At 44.9% G+C, this 20,169-nt stretch overlaps 1 protein-coding gene across 1 annotated transcript; it reads right to left on the bottom strand.

Moving 5' to 3' along the window:
• Window positions 1-750: 750 nt before the first annotated feature.
• Window positions 751-20,017, bottom strand: LOC115184189 (wolframin-like). Its single transcript, XM_029745216.1, has 12 exons — window positions 19,919-20,017; window positions 19,464-19,712; window positions 19,185-19,350; window positions 19,003-19,115; window positions 18,494-18,657; window positions 9,317-9,554; window positions 7,238-7,423; window positions 4,126-4,242; window positions 2,681-3,064; window positions 1,820-1,906; window positions 1,316-1,459; window positions 751-1,145 (listed from the first exon to the last, which is right to left on the bottom strand). Exons 1-12 carry the CDS (start codon window positions 19,961-19,963, stop codon window positions 1,044-1,046), a joined length of 1,995 nt encoding a protein of 664 aa, XP_029601076.1. The 5' UTR covers window positions 19,964-20,017; the 3' UTR covers window positions 751-1,043.
• Between the last annotated feature and the right edge of the window lie 152 nt (window positions 20,018-20,169).

Genomic DNA, 20,169 nt, shown 5'->3' on the forward strand with positions numbered 1-20,169 from the left:
ATCGAACCAGGGTCTGTAGTGACGCCTCTAGCGCTGAGATGCGGTGCCTTACGACCGCTGTGCCACTCGGGTTAACATATGGTTTTCAGAACGTTATGTGCTAGCTGGGAAACATCCAAAAGTTACTAAGTGCTACATTTCAGATAAACCACTGCAAATACATACATACATACATACATACATACATAACGTAGTTGTAGTACAATATAGATCTATAGATATGCTACATATTCTACATACACAAGTCATCAGTGTGTTCCTAAAGACAGTTAAATACACTACTCTTAATACTATATTTGTAAGGACTGTTCGTCTGAAATCGTCATTCACCATTATTCCCTAGTGTCTTCCTCCAGTTTCCCCGTTTAAAGACCACTCTAGCTATTGGTGAACTGTTTCCCGTTGAAAAACGACAGCTCCAGTGGAGATACATTCAGGTAATGCAGTTTACAGACGACCCACTTCCTCATTTGATTTCAGCTCTCCGGGTGTTTCTGCCCGATTAGATACAATCTGACCCAACCACACATCCCGTCGTAAAAAATGCTGCCGCAGCCCGTTGCCGGTAACGAGTCCCCTCGCGAAGAAAAAACAAAAAATACAAAATGGCTTCCAGAAGAGAACAGCAGCATCTGAGTAACTGTAGCAACCGCTCCCTTCGGGTGTTCCAAGCAGAGACACGCCCCTTTTCACACCTCCGTCCATCTGTCCATCAATTCATCCCTTTAAATCACTAAGTTGCTCTACAAATGAAGTTGTATTGAACTGAATTCCTTCATTCATCCATTTACTATTTTTTTTACTCCTAGTCCATTTTGAAAAATGGCTGCCACTGTCTCTTCCGCTACTGGTTGGTCACACGTTGATCATTTAGGACAGGAAGGGGGGAGGGGGGGGGGGAGACAAGGTCCAAGGCAAACTATTGTACACATTAAAACATTCCAGGACAAAATAAAGTTGTATTGAATTGAAATCCTTCTATCCATCCATTCCTCTTGTATTTTCCCCCCCCCGTCAATACATTTCTCTCCTTTCTCGTCCTGTCACACGTCGATACGTGCCGAGAGGAAGGGAGAGAAGAAGAAGTCGAACGCGAACTTGACGGAGTTGAGGGTGGTCCGTCTCCAGTCTCTCTCTATCTTTACCTGCAGAAACAAGTACAGACACTGTAAGTCAGTTGGTAGAGCTTGCAATGCCAGGATAGGGGGTTCGATTCCCGGGGCTTCCCATGTGTAAAATGTATGCAAGCATAACTAAGTGTCTTTGGATAGAATTGTCTGCTAAATGGCATATTATTATTATTATTATATATTACCTGTCCGGCAGCGGTCAGAAGGGAGGAGTCACAGTCCAGACAGTAGATGGCCTTCAGCTCGAAGGACGGGACCTGGCCCCCCAGACGACCCTCCAACGTAGTGCTGAACTCCACCAGGCTGCCGGGCTGCAGGCGCAGCAACACCTACACAACACCAACAGCTTCATCATTTAATCATTTAAGCATAATCATTTAGGCCTTTTAGCAAATGCATGCATACATTTTACATTCGGGAGACCCCAGTTTTTAATAGGTTAATCATTTTAATGTAACGTTATTTAATGAGAACACCTAGATAACATTCACATTCACATTTTAGTCATTTAGCCGACGCTCTTATCCAGAGCGACTTACAGTAGCCATGTATTTAGAGAGTTAGGACAGTGAGGTTTATGCACTATGAAAGGCTAAACTCTGTAAATACATGGCTTTGGACAACACCAACAGGTTAATAATGTCATCATTAGAACAGGGTTCTATCAGTACCTAAGGAATAGGGTTTACCTGTCTGAACTCATGACTGGCCACCAGTTTGATGTCTCGGGCCCGGTCCTCTGGGACCCCGTCTTCCTCGGGCATCCCCACGCCCACCTCAAATCAAATCAAACTTTGATTAAAGTACATAAAAATGAAATCACACTTTACATTAAGACAATAAAATGAAAAGCAGTAAAAGTGGATAAATAACACATCATAAAACACAGAGTATATCTAAAACTACTACTGATTAAAGGTCCCGGTCCCGTGGGTAGAACAGGGCGCTTGCAACAACAGGAAGTGAGTTCGATTCCCACGGGGGACCAGTACGAAAAAAGGACGTAAAATATATACACTCAATACTGTAAGTCGCTCCGGAGAAGAGCGTCTGTTAAATTACTAAAATGTAAATGTAAAAGCCAGGCTAAAAATGTAAACGTTGTCTGTATCTCTTACCTCCAACACATAGCTGTCGTAGAAGAACGTCTGTTAAATGACTAAAATGTAAACGTTGTCTATATCTCTTACCTCCAACACATAGCTGTCGTAGAAGAACGTCTGTTAAATGACTAAAATGTAAACGTTGTCTGTATCTCTTACCTCCAACACATAGCTGTCGTAGAAGAACGTCTGTTAAATGACTAAAATGTAAACGTTGTCTGTATCTCTTACCTCCAACACATAGCTGTCGTAGAAGAACGTCTGTTAAATGACTAAAATGTAAACGTTGTCTGTATCTCTTACCTCCAACACATAGCTGTCGTAGAAGAACGTCTGTTAAATGACTAAAATGTAAACGTTGTCTGTATCTCTTACCTCCAACACATAGCTGTCGTAGAAGAACGTCTGTTAAATGACTAAAATGTAAACGTTGTCTGTATCTCTTACCTCCAACACATAGCTGTCGTAGCGCTTCACGTGACACGTGTGTTTAGCCAAAGCCTTGATCACACACAGCTCCTCCTCTTCCTGCTGCTGGAGGAGGACGGCCGTCGGCACGGCAGCTCCAAGCACTGTGGTGTTGGCGTAGTCGGCGACGGTGAGGTTAGCATTAGCGACGGTTGCTGTGGCGTCGGGGGTGTTGGAGTTGGCCATTGAAGATGTGGAGGTGTTGGTGGAGTTGTTCCGCAGCGGGTCACATTTAGGATAGGTCTCTCCGTAAAGACAGCGTAGCCAATCTCCCATGAACACCGGCAGCAGGTTGATGACGGACTGGGCTCCGTTCTCAGTTTCCGCTACACGCACCTGCCGGAACCTCCCGGTCCACGTCACCTGGGATTAAAAAAAAATATATAATAATTACAAAAAGGTTTAGTTCGAAATGGCACACTATTCCCTATACATACAGTATAGCTGGTGTCAGAATGTTTCAGTGATGTACCTGGTGTCAGAATGTTTCAGTGATGTACCTGGTGTCAGAGTGTTTCAGTGATGTACCTGGTGTCAGAATGTTTCAGTGATGTACCTGGTGTCAGAGTGTTTCAGTGATGTACCTGGTGTCAGAATGTTTCAGTGATTTACCTGGTGTCAGAGTGTTTAAGTGATGTACCTGGTGTCAGAGTGTTTAAGTGATGTACCTGGTGTCAGAGTGTTTAAGTGATGTACCTGGTGTCAGAGTGTTTAAGTGATGTACCTGGTGTCAGAGTGTTTAAGTGATGTACCTGGTGTCAGAATATTTAAGTGATGTACCTGGTGTCAGAATATTTAAGTGATGTACCTGGTGTCAGAATATTTAAGTGATGTACCTGGTGTCAGAATATTTAAGTGATGTACCTGGTGTCAGAGTGTTTAAGTGATGTACCTGGTGTCAGAATGTTTCAGTGATGTACCTGGTGTCAGAGTGTTTAAGTGATGTACCTGGTGTCAGAGTATTTAAGTGATGTACCTGGTGTCAGAGTGCTTCAGTGATGTACCTGGTGTCAGAGTGCTTCAGTGATGTACCTGGTGTCAGAGTGTTTAAGTGATGTACCTGGTGTCAGAGTGTTTAAGTGATGTACCTGGTGTCAGAATGTTTCAGTGATGTACCTGGTGTCAGAATGTTTAAGTGATGTACCTGGTGTCAGAGTGTTTAAGTGATGTACCTGGTGTCAGAGTGTTTCAGTGATGTACCTGGTGTCAGAATGTTTAAGTGATGTACCTGGTGTCAGAATGTTTCAGTGATGTACCTGGTGTCAGAATGTTTAAGTGATGTACCTGGTGTCAGAGTGTTTAAGTGATGTACCTGGTGTCAGAATGTTTAAGTGATGTACCTGGTGTCAGAATGTTTAAGTGATGTACCTGGTGTCAGAGTGTTTAAGTGATGTACCTGGTGTCAGAATGTTTAAGTGATGTACCTGGTGCCCGTCCAGGTGTGTACAGAAGATCTGTGTCTGAGCCACACCTTTCACCTTCCAGGCAGGAGGACCACACAGCTGCCCGTACTGTCTCCAGGTCAACGTAGAGTTATACCCCTAAACGTCAACATTACATTTCATTCAATACAATTAAACGTTCAATCAAATAAAATATATAATTAAATCAAATCAAATATGACATTCAATTAAATATGACATTTAATTAAATCAGTGGAGTGCATTTAGCCATCTCTACACACAGTAAACAGAGAGCCAAGTACAGTCCCAGTTACCGTCCCATCCAGTAAACAGAGAGCCAAGTACAGTCCCAGTTACCGTCCCATCCAGTAAACAGAGAGCCAAGTACAGTCCCAGTTACTGTCCCATCAAGTAAACAGAGAGCCAAGTACAGTCTCAGTTACCGTCCCATCCAGTAAACAGAGAGCCAAGTACAGCCCCAGTTACCGTCCCATCCAGTAAACAGAGAGCCAAGTACAGCTCCAGTTACGTCCCATCCAGTAAACAGAGAGCCAAGTACAGCCCCAGTTACCGTCCCATCCAGTAAACAGAGAGCCAAGTACAGCCCCAGTTACCGTCCCATCCAGTAAACAGAGAGCCAAGTACAGCTCCAGTTACCGTCCCATCCAGTAAACAGAGAGCCAAGTACAGCTCCAGTTACCGTCCCATCCAGTAAACAGAGAGCCAAGTACAGCTCCAGTTACCGTCCCATCCAGTAAACAGAGAGCCAAGTACAGTCCCAGTTACCGTCCCATCCAGTAAACAGAGAGCCAAGTACAGTCCCAGTTACCGTCCCATCCAGTAAACAGAGAGCCAAGTACAGTCTCAGTTACCGTCCCATCCAGTAAACAGAGAGCCAAGTACAGCCCCAGTTACCGTCCCATCCAGTAAACAGAGAGCCAAGTACAGCTCCAGTTACCGTCCCATCCAGTAAACAGAGAGCCAAGTACAGCCCCAGTTACCGTCCCATCCAGTAAACAGAGAGCCAAGTACAGTCCCAGTTACCGTCCCATCCAGTAAACAGAGAGCCAAGTACAGCTCCAGTTACGTCCCATCCAGTAAACAGAGAGCCAAGTACAGCTCCAGTTACCGTCCCATCCAGTAAACAGAGAGCCAAGTACAGTCTCAGTTACCGTCCCATCCAGTAAACAGAGAGCCAAGTACAGTCCCAGTTACCGTCCCATCCAGTAAACAGAGAGCCAAGTACAGCTCCAGTTACCGTCCCATCCAGTAAACAGAGAGCCAAGTACAGCCCCAGTTACCGTCCCATCCAGTAAACAGAGAGCCAAGTACAGTCCCAGTTACCGTCCCATCCAGTAAACAGAGAGCCAAGTACAGCCCCAGTTACCGTCCCATCCAGTAAACAGAGAGCCAAGTACAGTCCCAGTTACCGTCCCATCCAGTAAACAGAGAGCCAAGTACAGTCCCAGTTACCGTCCCATCCAGTAAACAGAGAGCCAAGTACAGTCCCAGTTACCGTCCCATCCAGTAAACAGAGAGCCAAGTACAGTCCCAGTTACCGTCCCATCCAGTAAACAGAGAGCCAAGTACAGCTCCAGTTACCGTCCCATCCAGTAAACAGAGAGCCAAGTACAGCCCCAGTTACCGTCCCATCCAGTAAACAGAGAGCCAAGTACAGTCCCAGTTACCGTCCCATCCAGTAAACAGAGAGCCAAGTACAGCCCCAGTTACCGTCCCATCCAGTAAACAGAGAGCCAAGTACAGCCCCAGTTACCGTCCCATCCAGAGATACATTCACATCACTGTAATAGAATCAGCTCCAACAGTATTGGGAACAGTGACACATGTTACTGTCTCAATACTTTTGTTGTTTTGGCTCTGAACTCCAGCACTTTGGATTTGAAATGATACAATGACTTAGAGGTTAAAGGTCAGACTGTCAGCTTTAATTTGAGGGTATTGTCATCGGGTGAACTGTTTCGAAATTACAGCATTTTTTGCACATAGTCCCCCCCTCCCATTTTAGGGAACCAAAAGTATTTGGATAAATTCACTTATATGTGTATTAAAGTAGTACAAAGTGTAGTATTTGGTCCCATATTCCTAGAACTTGTGACTCTACAAACTTGTTGGATACATTTGCTGTTTGTTTTGGTTGTTTTTCAGATTATTTTGTGCCCAATATAAATGAATGGTAAATAATGTATAGTGTCATTTTGGAGTCATTTTTATTGTAAATAATGTGGATGCTACCATGATTACGGATAGTCCTAAATGAATCGTGAATAATGATGAGTGAGGAAGTTACAGACGCACAAATATCATAGCCACCCTCCAAAATGCTAACCTCTCCTGTAATGGTGAGAGGTTAGAGGTTAGCATGTTTTGGGGGTAGGATATTTGTGTGTCTGTAACTTCCTCTCTCATCATTGTTCAGGATTCATTCAGGATTATCCGAGGTCATGGTAGCGTCCACATTAATGTAGAAGTGTTTAGAAACACATTATATTATTACTTACAATAAAAGTGACTCCAAAATGACACTATACATTATTTACCATCCATTTCTATTGGGCACAAAATAATCTGAAACACAACCAAAACAAACAGCAAATGTATCCAACAAGTTTGTAGAGTCACAAGTTCTAGGAATATGGGACCAAATACTACACTTTTTACTACTTTAATACACATAAGTGAATGTATCACAATACTTTTGGTTCCCTAAAATGGGGTGGACTATGTACAAATAGTGCTGTAATTTCTAAACGTTTCACCCGATATGGATGTAAATACGCTAAAATTAAAGCTGACAGTCTGCACTTTAACCTTGAAATAATTTTTGCATTTCAAATCCGAAGTGCTGGAGTACAGAGTCAGAAAAATCAAACATGTGTCACTGTCCAAATACTTTTAGAGCTCACTGTATGTCTTGCTTCCCCCCCCCCCACCCTTTTTTTGTCTTTTTAAATTACTGTATTATTTATTTGCACACAAGGAAATACAAAACAATGTGATGAGGGTTTAAAAAGACAAGAGAAAAGTGCAGGAGAAGGAAAAACCTTAAGGGATTTATAAGTCACCTGCCTCTTTCAAATATTTATAGAATGAACCCCTCCCCCTTCCTCTTTACCTGCAGTCCCTCAGAATGGTAGACGTACGTCCAGAAGAACAGCATCACCATAGTGACGCAGCATAGGATGAGCTTGACGGCGCCGCGTTGCGACATGGAGTGGAACACGTCCATGAGCGACAGGCCGAAGCGCGTCCATAGCCTCAGTGTCACCGGCACTGCACACACGGCCAGCGTCACAATCATCTGAGGATTAGAAGGAGAAGAAACTTTATTAACCAACGCAATGTGGACATTTGTCCCAAGTCAGACTACCATGATTATAGTGGCATTATAGGGAATTTATAGTGGTATCATAGTGTTATGATAGTGGCATTATAGTGGTATTATAGTGGCATTATAGTGGTATTATAGTGGTATTATAGTGGTATTATAGTGGCATTATAGGGGATTTATAGTGGTATTATAGTGTTATTACAGTGGTATTATAGTGGTATTATAGTGGTATTATAGTGGTATTATAGGGGATTTATAGTGGTATTATAGTGGTATATAGTGGTATTATAGGGGATTTATAGTGGTATTATAGTGGTATTATAGTGGTATTATAGTGGTATTATAGGGGATTTATAGTGGTATTATAGTGGCATTACAGTGGCATTATAGGGAATTTATAGTGGTATTATTGTGGTATTATAGTGGCATTATAGTGGTATTATAGTGGTATTATAGTGGTATTATAGTGGTATTATAGTGGTATTATAGGGGATTTATAGTGGTATTATAGTGGCATTACAGTGGCATTATAGGGAATTTATAGTGGTATTATAGTGGCATTACAGTGGTATTATAGGGGATTTATAGTGGTATCATAGTGTTATTATAGTGGTATTATAGTGGTATTTTAGTGGTATTATAGTGGTATTATAGTGGTATCATAGTGTTATTACAGTGGTATTATAGTGGTATCATAGTGTTATTACAGTGGTATTATAGTGGTATTATAGTGGTATTATAGTGGCATTATAGTGGTATTATAGGGGATTTATAGTGGTATTATAGTGGCATTACAGTGGTATTATAGGGGATTTATAGTGGTATCATAGTGTTATTATAGTGGTATTATAGTGGTATTATAGTGGCATTAGTGGTATTATAGGGGATTTATAGTGGTATCATAATGTTATTATAGTGGTATTATAGTGGTATTATAGTGGTATTATAGTGGTATTATAGTGGTATTATAGTGGCATTAGTGGTATTATAGTGGTATTATAGTGGCATTATAGGGAATTTATAGTGGTATTATAGTGGTATTATAGTGGTATTATAGGGAATTTATAGTGGTATTATAGTGGTATTATAGGGGATTTATAGTGGTATTATAGTGGTATTATAGGGGATTTATAGTGGCATTATAGTGGCATTATAGTGGTATTATAGTGGTATTATAGTGGCATTATAGTGGTATTATAGGGGATTTATAGTGGTATTATAGTGGTATTATAGCGGATTTATAGTGGCATTATAGTGGCATTATAGTGGTATTATAGTGGTATTATAGTGGTATTATAGTGGTATTATAGGGGATTTATAGTGGTATTATAGGGGATTTATAGTGGTATTATAGTGGTATTATAGGGAATTTATAGTGGTATTATAGTGGTATTATAGTGGTATTATAGGGGATTTATAGTGGTATTATAGTGGTATTATAGTGGTATTATAGTGGTATTATAGTGGTATTATAGGGGATTTATAGTGGTATTATAGTGGTATTATTGTGGCATTACAGTGGTATTATAGGGGATTTATAGTGGTATTATTGTGGTATTATAGTGGTATTATAGTGGTATTATAGTGGTATTATAGGGGATTTATAGTGGTATTATAGTGGTATTATAGGGGATTTATAGTGGTATTATAGTGGCATTATAGTGGTATTATAGTGTGTTGATTTGTGTATTTTGTAAACTGACCTCACTAAATGAAACAAATACAAATGAACAATAAAGTTCTCGTATCGCCATTTGGGAACACAACAGAAACAAGTCATTGACTTTATTGGGCTGTCCCCATCGTGTTTTTAAAACGTTTTGTACTGCGTGCATGTCTCTTAACCTGCCGACCAATCATCACCTTGGTGAGCTCCAGCTCCAGGAACCATTTGACCAGCTGGATGAGGACCATGGCAGCCAGCCCCACGGCCAGCACGGGCAAGGCAAACAGGAACAGGAAGTAGGCAACGCAGGTTCGGATGAGCCCAATAGGGGAAGAGTTTTGGAGCAGCACCACAGAGAACTCACACCACAGGAAGCAGACTAGGTAGGGGACCAGGAAACAGTAGGTCCCACGGAAACCACGCTGCCTAGCCATACTGGGGGAGGAGAGGGAGAGGGAGGGGGGAGGGGTGGTGAGGAGAGAGAGGAGGGAGGGAGAGAGGGGGGGGGGAGTAGGGGTGGTGAGGAGAGAGAGGAGAGAGGGGGGAGGAGGGGTGGTGAGGAGAGGAGAGGAGGGAGAAGAGAGAGGGGGGTAAGGGTGGGGGGTGAAGCCAAAATGTTACGGGTGAAGCCGCAAATAGCTAATTTTGGCATGGATTAGTTAGGCTTTTTAGCGACAACATTCTAACTGAAAATGACTTTGCTACTCTTACTATATAGAGTAGAAAGTTCACATGGCATGTGAAAGTTCACAAACTTTTCCCTTGTCGAATACACACCAGATGTGATGGTATTCCATTGATCTATTTTACACTTAGCAGACATTCTTATCCAGAGAGACTTCCAGGAGCAGTTAGGGATGCCTTGCTCAAGGGCACATCAACAGACTATTCAACTTGTCGGCTCAGGGATTCGATCCAGCTACCTTTCGGTTGATGGACCAAGAGTCCAGCCGCTCGGCTACCTGATGCCATATTCCACAGAGCTCACCTGATTCAAATCAAATGTATTTATAAAAGCCCTTCTTACATCAGCTGATATCTCAAAGTGCTGTACAGAAACCCAGCCTAAAACCCCAAACAGCAAGAACAGGAAGTAGAGGTACTGACCTGTAGAACAGGTAGTACAGGTAGAGGCACTGACCTGTAGAACAGGTAGTACAGGTAGAGGTACTGACCTGTAGAACAGGTAGTACAGGTAGAGGTACTGACCTGTAGAACAGGTAGTACAGGTAGAGGTACTGACCTGTAGAACAGGTAGTAGAGGTAGAGGTACTGACCTGTAGAACAGGTAGTACAGGTAGAGGTACTGACCTGTAGAACAGGTAGTACAGGTAGAGGTACTGACCTGTAGAACAGGTAGTACAGGTAGAGGTAGTGACCTGTAGAACAGGTAGTAGAGGTAGAGGTACTGACCTGTAGAACAGGTAGTAGAGGTAGAGGTACTGACCTGTAGAACAGGTAGTACAGGTAGAGGTACTGACCTGTAGAACAGGTAGTAGAGGTTAGAGGTCCTGACCTGTAGAACAGGTAGTACAGGTAGAGGTACTGACCTGTAGAACAGGTAGTACAGGTAGAGGTACTGACCTGTAGAACAGGTAGTAGAGGTAGAGGTACTGACCTGTAGAACAGGTTAGTAGAGGTAAGAGGTACTGACCTGTAGAACAGGTAGTACAGGTAGAGGTACTGACCTGTAGAACAGGTAGTACAGGTAGAGGTACTGACCTGTAGAACAGGTAGTACGGTAGAGGTATGACTGTAGACACAGGTAGTTACAGAGTAGACGGTATCTCGACCTGTAGAACAGGTAGTAGAGGTAGAGGTACTGACCTGTAGAACAGGTAGTAGAGGTAGAGGTACTGACCTGTAGAAACAGGTGGTAGTAGAGGTAGAGGTACTGACCTGTAGAACAGGTAGTAGAGGTAGAGGTACTGACCTGTAGAACAGGTAGTACAGGTAAGAGGTACTGACCTGTAGAACAGGTAGTAGAGGTAGAGGTACTGACCTGAGAACAGGTAGTAGAGGTAGAGGTACTGACCTGTAGAACAGGTAGTACAGGTAGAGGTACTGACCTGTAGAACAGGTAGTACAGGTAGAGGAACTGACCTGTAGAACAGGTAGTACAGGTAGAGGTACTGACCTGTAGAACAGGTAGTAGAGGTAGAGGTACTGACCTGTAGAACAGGTAGTACAGGTAGAGGTACTGACCTGTAGAACAGGTAGTAGAGGTAGAGGTACTGACCTGTAGAACAGGTAGTACAGGTAGAGGTACTGACCTGTAGAACAGGTAGTAGAGGTAGAGGTACTGACCTGTAGAACAGGTAGTACAGGTAGAGGTACTGACCTGTAGAACAGGTAGTACAGGTAGAGGTACTGACCTGTAGAACAGGTAGTAGAGGTAGAGGTAGAGGTACTGACCTGTAGAACAGGTAGTAGAGGTACCTGACCTGTAGAACAGGTAGTACAGGTTAGAGGTACTGACCTGTAGCAGCAGGTAGTAGAGGTAGAGGTACTGACCGGTAGAAGGTATGCCTGTAGAAGTAGTAGAGGGTAGACGGTACGACCTGTAGAACAGGTAGTTAGGTAGGGTAGACTGGTACTGACCTGTAGAACAGGTAGTAGAGGGTACTGACCTGAAGAAACAGGTAGTAGAGGTTAGAGGTACTGACCTGTAGAACAGGTAGTACAGGTAGACGGCTACTGGCCCTGTAGAACAGGTAGTAGAGGTAGAGGTTACTGACCTGTAGAACAGGTAGTACAGGTAGAAGGTACCTGACCTGAAGAACAGGTTAGTACAGTAGAGTGTACTGACCTGTCGAACAGGTAGTAGAGGTAGAGGTGGTACTGACCTGTAGAACAGGTAAGTAGAAGGTAGAGGTACTCGACTCTGTTAGAACAGGTAGTACAGGTAGAGCCGGTACTGACCTGTAGAACAGGTAGTCCAGGTAGGAGGTACTGACCTGTTAGAACAGGTAGTATAGAGGTAGAGGTACTGACCTGTAGAACAGGTAGTACGGTAGAGGTACTGACCTGTAGAACAGTAGTAGAGGTAGAGGTACTGACCGGTAGAACAGGTAGTAGAGGTAGTAGAGGTACTGACCTGTAGAACAGGTAGTACAGGTAGACGGTACTGACCTGTAGAACAGGTAGTAGAGGTAGAGGTACTGACCTGTTCGAACAGGTAGTACAGGTAGAGTGGTACTGACCTGTAGAACAGGTTAGTACAGGTAGGAGGTAACTGACCTGTAGACAGGTAGTTAGAGGTAGAGGTAGGTACTGACCTGTAGAACAGTGTAGTAGAGGTAACCCACTGACCTGTAGAACAGGTAGTACAGGTAGAGGTACTGACCTGTAGAACAGGTTATTAGAGGTAGGTAGAAGGTATACTGACCTGTAGACAGGTAAGTAGAGGTTAGATGGTACTGACCTGTAGGAACAGGTAGTAGAGGTAGAGGTACTGACCTGATAGAACAGGTATTACAGGTAGAGGTAGATGGTACTGACCGTAGAACAGGTAGTACAGGTAGATGTACTGACCTGTAGAACAGGTAGTCGAGGTAGAGGTACTGGACCTGTAGAACAGGTGTAGAGGTAGAGGGTTACTGACCTGTAGAACAGGTAGTAAGGTAGAGGTACTGACCTGTAGAACAGGTAGTAGAGGTAGAGGTACTGACCTGAAGAAACAGGGTAGTACAGGTAGAGGTACTGACCTGTAGAACAGTAGTAGAGTTAGAGGTACTGACCTGTAGAACAGGTTAGTACAGGTAGATGGTACGACCTGTAGAAAGGTAGTAGAGGGTAGGGTACTGACCTGTAGAACAGGTAGTAAGGTAGAGGTACTGACCTGTAGAACAGGTAGTAGAGGTAGAGGGTAGTGACCTGTAGAACAGGTAGTACAGGTAGAGGGTACTGACCTGTAGAACAGGTAGTAGAGGTCGAGGTACTGACCTGTAGAAAGGTAGTAGAGGTAGAGGTACTGACCTGTAGAAAGGTAGTAGAGGTAGAGGTACTGACCTGTAGAACAGGTAGTACAGGTAGAGGTACTGACCTGTAGAACAGGTAGTACAGGTAGAGGTACTGACCTGTAGAACAGGTAGTACAGGTAGAGGTACTGACCTGTAGAACAGGTAATACAGGTAGAGGTACTGACCTGTAGAACAGGTAGAGGGAGAGGTACTGACCTGTAGAACGGTAGTAGAGGTAGAGGTACTGACCTGTAGAACAGGTAGTACAGGTAGGTACTGACCTGTAGAACAGGTAGTAGAGGTAGAGGTACTGACCTGTAGAACAGGTAGTAGAGGTAGAGGTACTGACCTGTAGAACAGGTAGTACAGGTAGAGGTACTGACCTGTAGAACAGGTAGTACAGGTAGAGGTACTGACCTGTAGAACAGGTAGTAGAGGTAGAGGTACTGACCTGTAGAACAGGTAGTAGAGGTACTGACCTGTAGAACAGGTAGTAGAGGTAGAGGTACTGAACCTGTAGAACAGGTAGTACAGGTAGAGGTACTGACCTGTAGAACAGGTTAGTACAGGTAGAGGTACTGACCTGTAGAACAGGTAGTACAGGTAGAGGTACTGACCTGTAGACAGGTAGTACAGGTAGAGGTACTGACCTGTAGAACAGGTAGTACAGGTAGAGGTACTGACCTGTAGAACAGGTATAGTACAGGTAGAGGTACTGACCTGTAGAACAGGTAGTAGAGGTAGAGGTCATGACCTGTAGACAGGTAGTACAGGTAGAGGTACTGACCTGAAGAACAGGTAGTAGAGGTAGAGGTACTGACCTGTAGAACAGGTAGTACAGGTAGAGGTACTGACCTGTAGAACAGGTAGTAGAGGTAGAGGTACTGACCTGTAGAACAGGTAGTACAGGTAGAGGTACTGACCTGTAGAACAGGTAGTACAGGTAGAGGTACTGACCTGTAGAACAGGTAGTACAGGTAGAGGTACTGACCTGTAGAACAGGTAGTAGAGGTACTGACCTGTAGAACAGGTAGTACAGGGTAGAGGTACTGACCGTAGAACAGGTAGTAGATGGTAGAGGAACTGACCTGTAGAACAGGTAGTACAGGTAGAGGTACTGACCTGTAGAACAGGTAGTACAGGTAGAGGTACTGACCTGTAGAACAGGTAGTACAGGTAGAGGTACTGACCTGTAGAACAGGTAGTACAGGTAGAGGTAGTGACCTGTAGAACAGGTAGTAGAGGTAGAGGTACTGACCTGTAGAACAGGTAGTACAGGTAGAGGTACTGACCTGTAGAACAGGTAGTAGAGGTAGAGGTACTGACCTGTAGAACAGGTAGTAGAGGTACTGACCTGTAGATCAGGTAGTAGAGGTAGAGGTACTGACCTGTAGAACAGGTAGTAGAGGTAGAGGTACTGACCTGTAGAACAGGGTAGTAGAGGTAGAGGTACTGACCTGTAGAACAGGTAGTACAGGTAGAGGCACTGACCTGAAGAACAGGTAGTAGAAGTAGAGGTACTGACCTGTAGAACAGGTAGTACAGGTAGAGGTACTGACCTGTAGAACAGGTAGTAGAGGTAGAGGTACTGACCTGTAGAACAGGTAGTACAGGTAGAGGTACTGACCTGTAGAACAGGTAGTACAGGTAGAGGTACTGACCTGTAGAACAGGTAGTACAGGTAGAGGTACTGACCTGTAGAACAGGTAGTAGAGGTAGAGGTACTGACCTGTAGAACAGGTAGTACAGGTAGAGGTACTGACCTGTAGAACAGGTAGTAGAGGTAGAGGTACTGACCTGTAGAACAGGTAGTAGAGGTAGAGGTACTGACCTGTAGAACAGGTAGTAGAGGTAGAGGTACTGACCTGTAGAACAGGTAGTACAGGTAGAGGTACTGACCTGTAGAACAGGTAGTACAGGTAGAGGAACTGACCTGTAGAACAGGTAGTACAGGTAGAGGTACTGACCTGTAGAACAGGTAGTACAGGTAGAGGTAGTGACCTGTAGAACAGGTAGTAGAGGTAGAGGTACTGACCTGTAGAACAGGTAGTACAGGTAGAGGTACTGACCTGTAGAACAGGTAGTAGAGGTAGAGGTACTGACCTGTAGAACAGGTAGTAGAGGTAGAGGTACTGACCTGTAGAACAGGTAGTAGAGGTAGAGGTACTGACCTGTAGAACAGGTAGTAGAGGTAGAGGTACTGACCTGTAGAACAGGTAGTAGAGGTACTGACCTGTAGAACAGGTAGTACAGGTAGGAGGTACTGACCTGTAGAACAGGTAGTAGAGGGGTAGAGGGTACTGACCTGTAGAACAGGTAGTACAGGTAGAGGAACTGACCTGTAGAACAGGTAGTACAGGTAGAGGTAGAGGTACTGACCTGTAGAACAGGTAGTACAGGTAGAGGTACTGACCTGTAGAACAGGTAGTAGAGGTAGAGGTACTGACCTGTAGAACAGGTAGTAGAGGTAGAGGTACTGACCTGTAGAACAGGTAGTAGAGGTACTGACCTGTAGAACAGGTAGTACAGGTAGAGGTACTGACCTGTAGAACAGGTAGTACAGGTAGAGGGTACTGACCTGTAGAACAGGTAGCAGAGGTAGAGGTAACTGACCTGTAGAAACAGGTTAGTACAGGTAGAGGAACTGACCTGTAGAACAGGTAGTACAGGTAGAGGTACTGACCTGTAGTAACAGGTAGTAGGAGGTAGAGGTACTGACCTGTAGAACAGGTAGTACAGGTTAGAGGTAGTGACCTGTAGAACAGGTAGTACAGGTAGAGGTACTGACCTGTAGAACAGGTAGTAGAGGTAGAGGTACTGACCTGTAGAACAGGTAGTACAGGTAGAGGAACTGACCTGTAGAACAGGTAGTACAGGTAGAGGTACTGACCTGTAGAACAGGTAGTAGAGGTAGAGGTACTGACCTGTAGAACAGGTAGTACAGGTAGAGGTAGTGACCTGTAGAACAGGTAGTAGAGGTAGAGGTACTGACCTGTAGAACAGGTAGTAGAGGTAGAGGTACTGACCTGTAGAACAGGTAGTACAGGTAGAGGTACTGACCTGTAGAACAGGTAGTAGAGGTAGAGGTACTGACCTGTAGAACAGGTAGTACAGGTAGAGGTACTGACCTGTAGAACAGGTAGTACAGGTAGAGATACTGACCTGTAGAACAGGTAGTACAGGTAGAGGTACTGACCTGTAGAACAGGTAGTAGAGGTAGAGGTACTGACCTGTAGAACAGGTAGTACAGGTAGAGGTACTGACCTGTAGAACAGGTAGTAGAGGTAGAGGTACTGACCTGTAGAACAGGTAGTACAGGTAGAGGTACTGACCTGTAGAACAGGTAGTACAGGTAGAGGTACTGACCTGTAGAACAGGTAGTAGAGGTAGAGGAACTGACCTGTAGAACAGGTAGTACAGGTAGAGGTACTGACCTGTAGAACAGGTAGTACAGGTAGAGGTACTGACCTGTAGAACAGGTAGTAGAGGTAGAGGTACTGACCTGTAGAACAGGTAGTACAGGTAGAGGTACTGACCTGTAGAACAGGTAGTAGAGGTAGAGGTACTGACCTGTAGAACAGGTAGTACAGGTAGAGGTACTGACCTGTAGAACAGGTAGTACAGGTAGAGGTACTGACCTGTAGAACAGGTAGTACAGGTAGAGGTAGTGACCTGTAGAACAGGTAGTACAGGTAGAGGTACTGACCTGTAGAACAGGTAGTACAGGTAGAGGTACTGACCTGTAGAACAGGTAGTACAGGTAGAGGTACTGACCTGTAGAACAGGTAGTACAGGTAGAGGTACTGACCTGTAGAACAGGTAGTAGAGGTAGAGGTAGAGGTACTGACCTGTAGAACAGGTAGTAGAGGTACTGACCTGTAGAACAGGTAGTAGAGGTAGAGGTAGTGACCTGTAGAACAGGTAGTACAGGTAGAGGTACTGACCTGTAGAACAGGTAGTAGAGGTAGAGGTACTGACCTGTAGAACAGGTAGTAGAGGTAGAGGTACTGACCTGTAGAACAGTAGCTACAGGTAGAGGTACTGACCTGTAGAAACAGGTAGTACAGGTAGAGGGTACTGACCCTGTAGAACAGGTAGTACAGGTAGAGGTACTGACCTGTAGAACAGGGTAGAAAGTAGTAGAGGTAGAGGTACTGACCTGTAGAACAGGTAGTAGAGGTAGAGGTACTGACCTGTAGAACAGGTAGTAGAGGTAGAGGTACTGACCTGTAGAACAGGTAGTAGAGGTAGAGGTACTGACCTGTAGAACAGGTAGTACAGGTAGAGGTACTGACCTGTAGAACAGGTAGTACAGGTAGAGGTACTGACCTGTAGAACAGGTAGTACAGGTAGAGGTACTGACCTGTAGAACAGGTAGTAGAGGTAGAGGTACTGACCTGTAGAACAGGTAGTAGAGGTACTGACCTGTAGATCAGGTAGTAGAGGTAGAGGTACTGACCTGTAGAACAGGTAGTAGAGGTAGAGGTACTGACCTGTAGAACAGGTAGTACAGGTAGAGATACTGACCCTGTAGAACAGGTAGTACAGGTAGAGGGTACTGACCTGTAGAAACAGGTAGTAGAGGTAGAGGTACTGACCTGTAGAACAGGTAGTAGAGGTACTGACCTGTAGAAACAGGTAGTACAGGTAGAGGTACTGACCTGCTAGAACAGGTAGTACAGGTAGAGGTACTGACCTGTAGAACAGGTAGTACAGGTAGAGGGTACTGACCTGTAGAACAGGTAGTACAGGGTAGAGGTACTGACCTGTAGAACAGGTAGTAGAGGTAGAGGTACTGACCTGTAGAACAGGTAGTACAGGTAGAGGAACTGACCTGTAGAACAGGTAGTAGAGGTAGAGGTAGTGACCTGTAGAACAGGTAGTACAGGTAGAGGTACTGACCTGTAGAACAGGTAGTACAGGTAGAGGTACTGACCTGTAGAACAGGTAGTACAGGTAGAGGTACTGACCTGTAGAACAGGTAGTAGAGGTAGAGGTACTGACCTGTAGAACAGGTAGTAGAGGTACTGACCTGTAGATCAGGTAGTAGAGGTAGAGGTACTGACCTGTAGAACAGGTAGTAGAGGTAGAGGTACTGACCTGTAGAACAGGTAGTACAGGTAGAGATACTGACCTGTAGAACAGGTAGTACAGGTAGAGGTACTGACCTGTAGAACAGGTAGTAGAGGTAGAGGTACTGACCTGTAGAACAGGTAGTACAGGTAGAGGTACTGACCTGTAGAACAGGTAGTAGAGGTAGAGGTACTGACCTGTAGAACAGGTAGTACAGGTAGAGGTAGAGGTAGTGACCTATAGAACAGGTAGTACAGGTAGAGGTACTGACCTGTAGAACAGGTAGTACAGGTAGAGGTACTGACCTGTAGAACAGGTAGTAGAGGTAGAGGTACTGACCTGAAGAACAGGTAGTACAGGTAGAGGTCTAGTAGGCAGGGCAGACTGATCTTCATCACCACTGACTCCCCCAGTGGCAGGGTAGTGAAAGTGTGGCTCAGCATCCTCAGCAGAACAGCACTCTGGGGCAGGAGACTGGTCAGGGAACACAAAGACGTCGCCACCTACAGACAGAACCCCACATAGGACCAGCAGTAATATGTATTATATATATATATATATATATATATATGGGCTCTGGTCTAAAGTAGTGCACTAAATAGGGAAAAGTGTGCCATAGATATGTGGTCTAAAGTAGTGCACTATATAGGGAATAGGGTGCCATAGAGATCTGGTCTAAAGTAGTGCACTATATAGGGAATAGGGTGCCATAGGGCTCTGGTCTAAAGTAGTGCATTATATAGGGAATAGGGCTCAGGTCTAAAGTAGTGCACTATATAGGGAATAGGGCTCTGGTCTAAAGTAGTGCACTATATAGGGAATAGGGTGCCATTTGGCCTGTGTCTGACCTCAGTGATAAGCGCCCGTTTGGCGTAGGTGGCGCCCGAGGGACTCAGGCTCTTGTAGCTGACCACCGTGAACAAGATGGCTACCGTGGAGAGCTCTGAGCAGGGGATCCATCCTATAACACAGAAACACTGGTTAGCCTCTTATAGACACACACACACCACACACACACACACACACACACCTTTATCAGCAACGGGGAAGGAGAAGATGATGAAGAACACAGATATCAGGAAGTAGAGGTAGGGTTCTAGATTGTTCCAGCCAAAGTTAGACTCTGCTTGCTCCACATCCAGGCCAGGCTCAAACCTGGTCAGCAGAGTTGTTAGGGCACTGAAGTTCTCCCACGCCTGGAGAGGAGGAGGAGGAGGAGGAAGACGAAGAAGAAGAGAGATCAGAGGAGAGTTTAAAGTGAGAAGAGAAGAGAAAAGGACAGGAGAGGAGAGTGTTAGCTGAGCTGTACCTTGCTGCTCTGGAAGATGCGTAGCGTGCAGATCACCATGGAGATGAAGGAGAGGTAGAGAAGACGAGAGGGGGGGATGAAGAAGGCAAACAGGTCAACAGTCAGATTACTGATGATGAAGAAGAAGATGAGCGCGTTGACGTGGTGTGTGGGGATCACCGTGCTCAGCCATTGGACGCCGGCGCGAGACGCCCAATCAATGAGCTGATCCTTCACCTCGATGACCGCAGTGATAGGGTACTGCAACACCTGGAGATGAGGAGGGGTGAGGGAGGAGGAAAGAGGAGGAGGGAGGGGTGGGTGGAGTAGGGATGGGGAAGGAAGGGAGGGAGAAGAGGGGAGTAGGGGTGAGGGAGGAAGGAAGGAGAGGGGAGTAGGGGTGAGGGAGGGACTGGTGAGTATCTGAACCAATATTTTAAGAGATGTTAGCTGATTGGGTGTGATGTAATACTAACCAGGAAGTGTCGTCTGGTGTCCATCAACATGTCACTCCGACCCATCCCCCACACTCCCTTCTGAGGCTTCTTGGGGACCAGACCACTCTGCTAATGTACAAACACACACAAACCAGGAACACACGCACAAAGGAGCAAGTGTACACACACACACACACACACACACACACACCAGGAAAACACACACACACACACAGGAGCACATACACACACACACACACACACCAGGAACACACACATGAGCACGTATA

Source organism: Salmo trutta, unplaced genomic scaffold (assembly GCF_901001165.1).
Source record: "Salmo trutta unplaced genomic scaffold, fSalTru1.1, whole genome shotgun sequence".
NCBI classification, from domain to species: Eukaryota; Metazoa; Chordata; class Actinopteri; order Salmoniformes; family Salmonidae; genus Salmo; species Salmo trutta.

Coding starts and splice junctions, on each gene's coding strand:
- LOC115184189 (XM_029745216.1), bottom strand. CDS start 19,963: ATGGGTCGGAGTGACATGTTGATGGACACCAGACGACACTTCCTG. Junction 19,713..19,918: donor ACACCAGACGACACTTCCTG/GTTAGTATTACA, acceptor CCTCATCTCCAG/GTGTTGCAGTACCCTATCAC. Junction 7,424..9,316: donor TGGAGCTGGAGCTCACCAAG/GTGATGATTGGT, acceptor TCTAATCCTCAG/ATGATTGTGACGCTGGCCGT.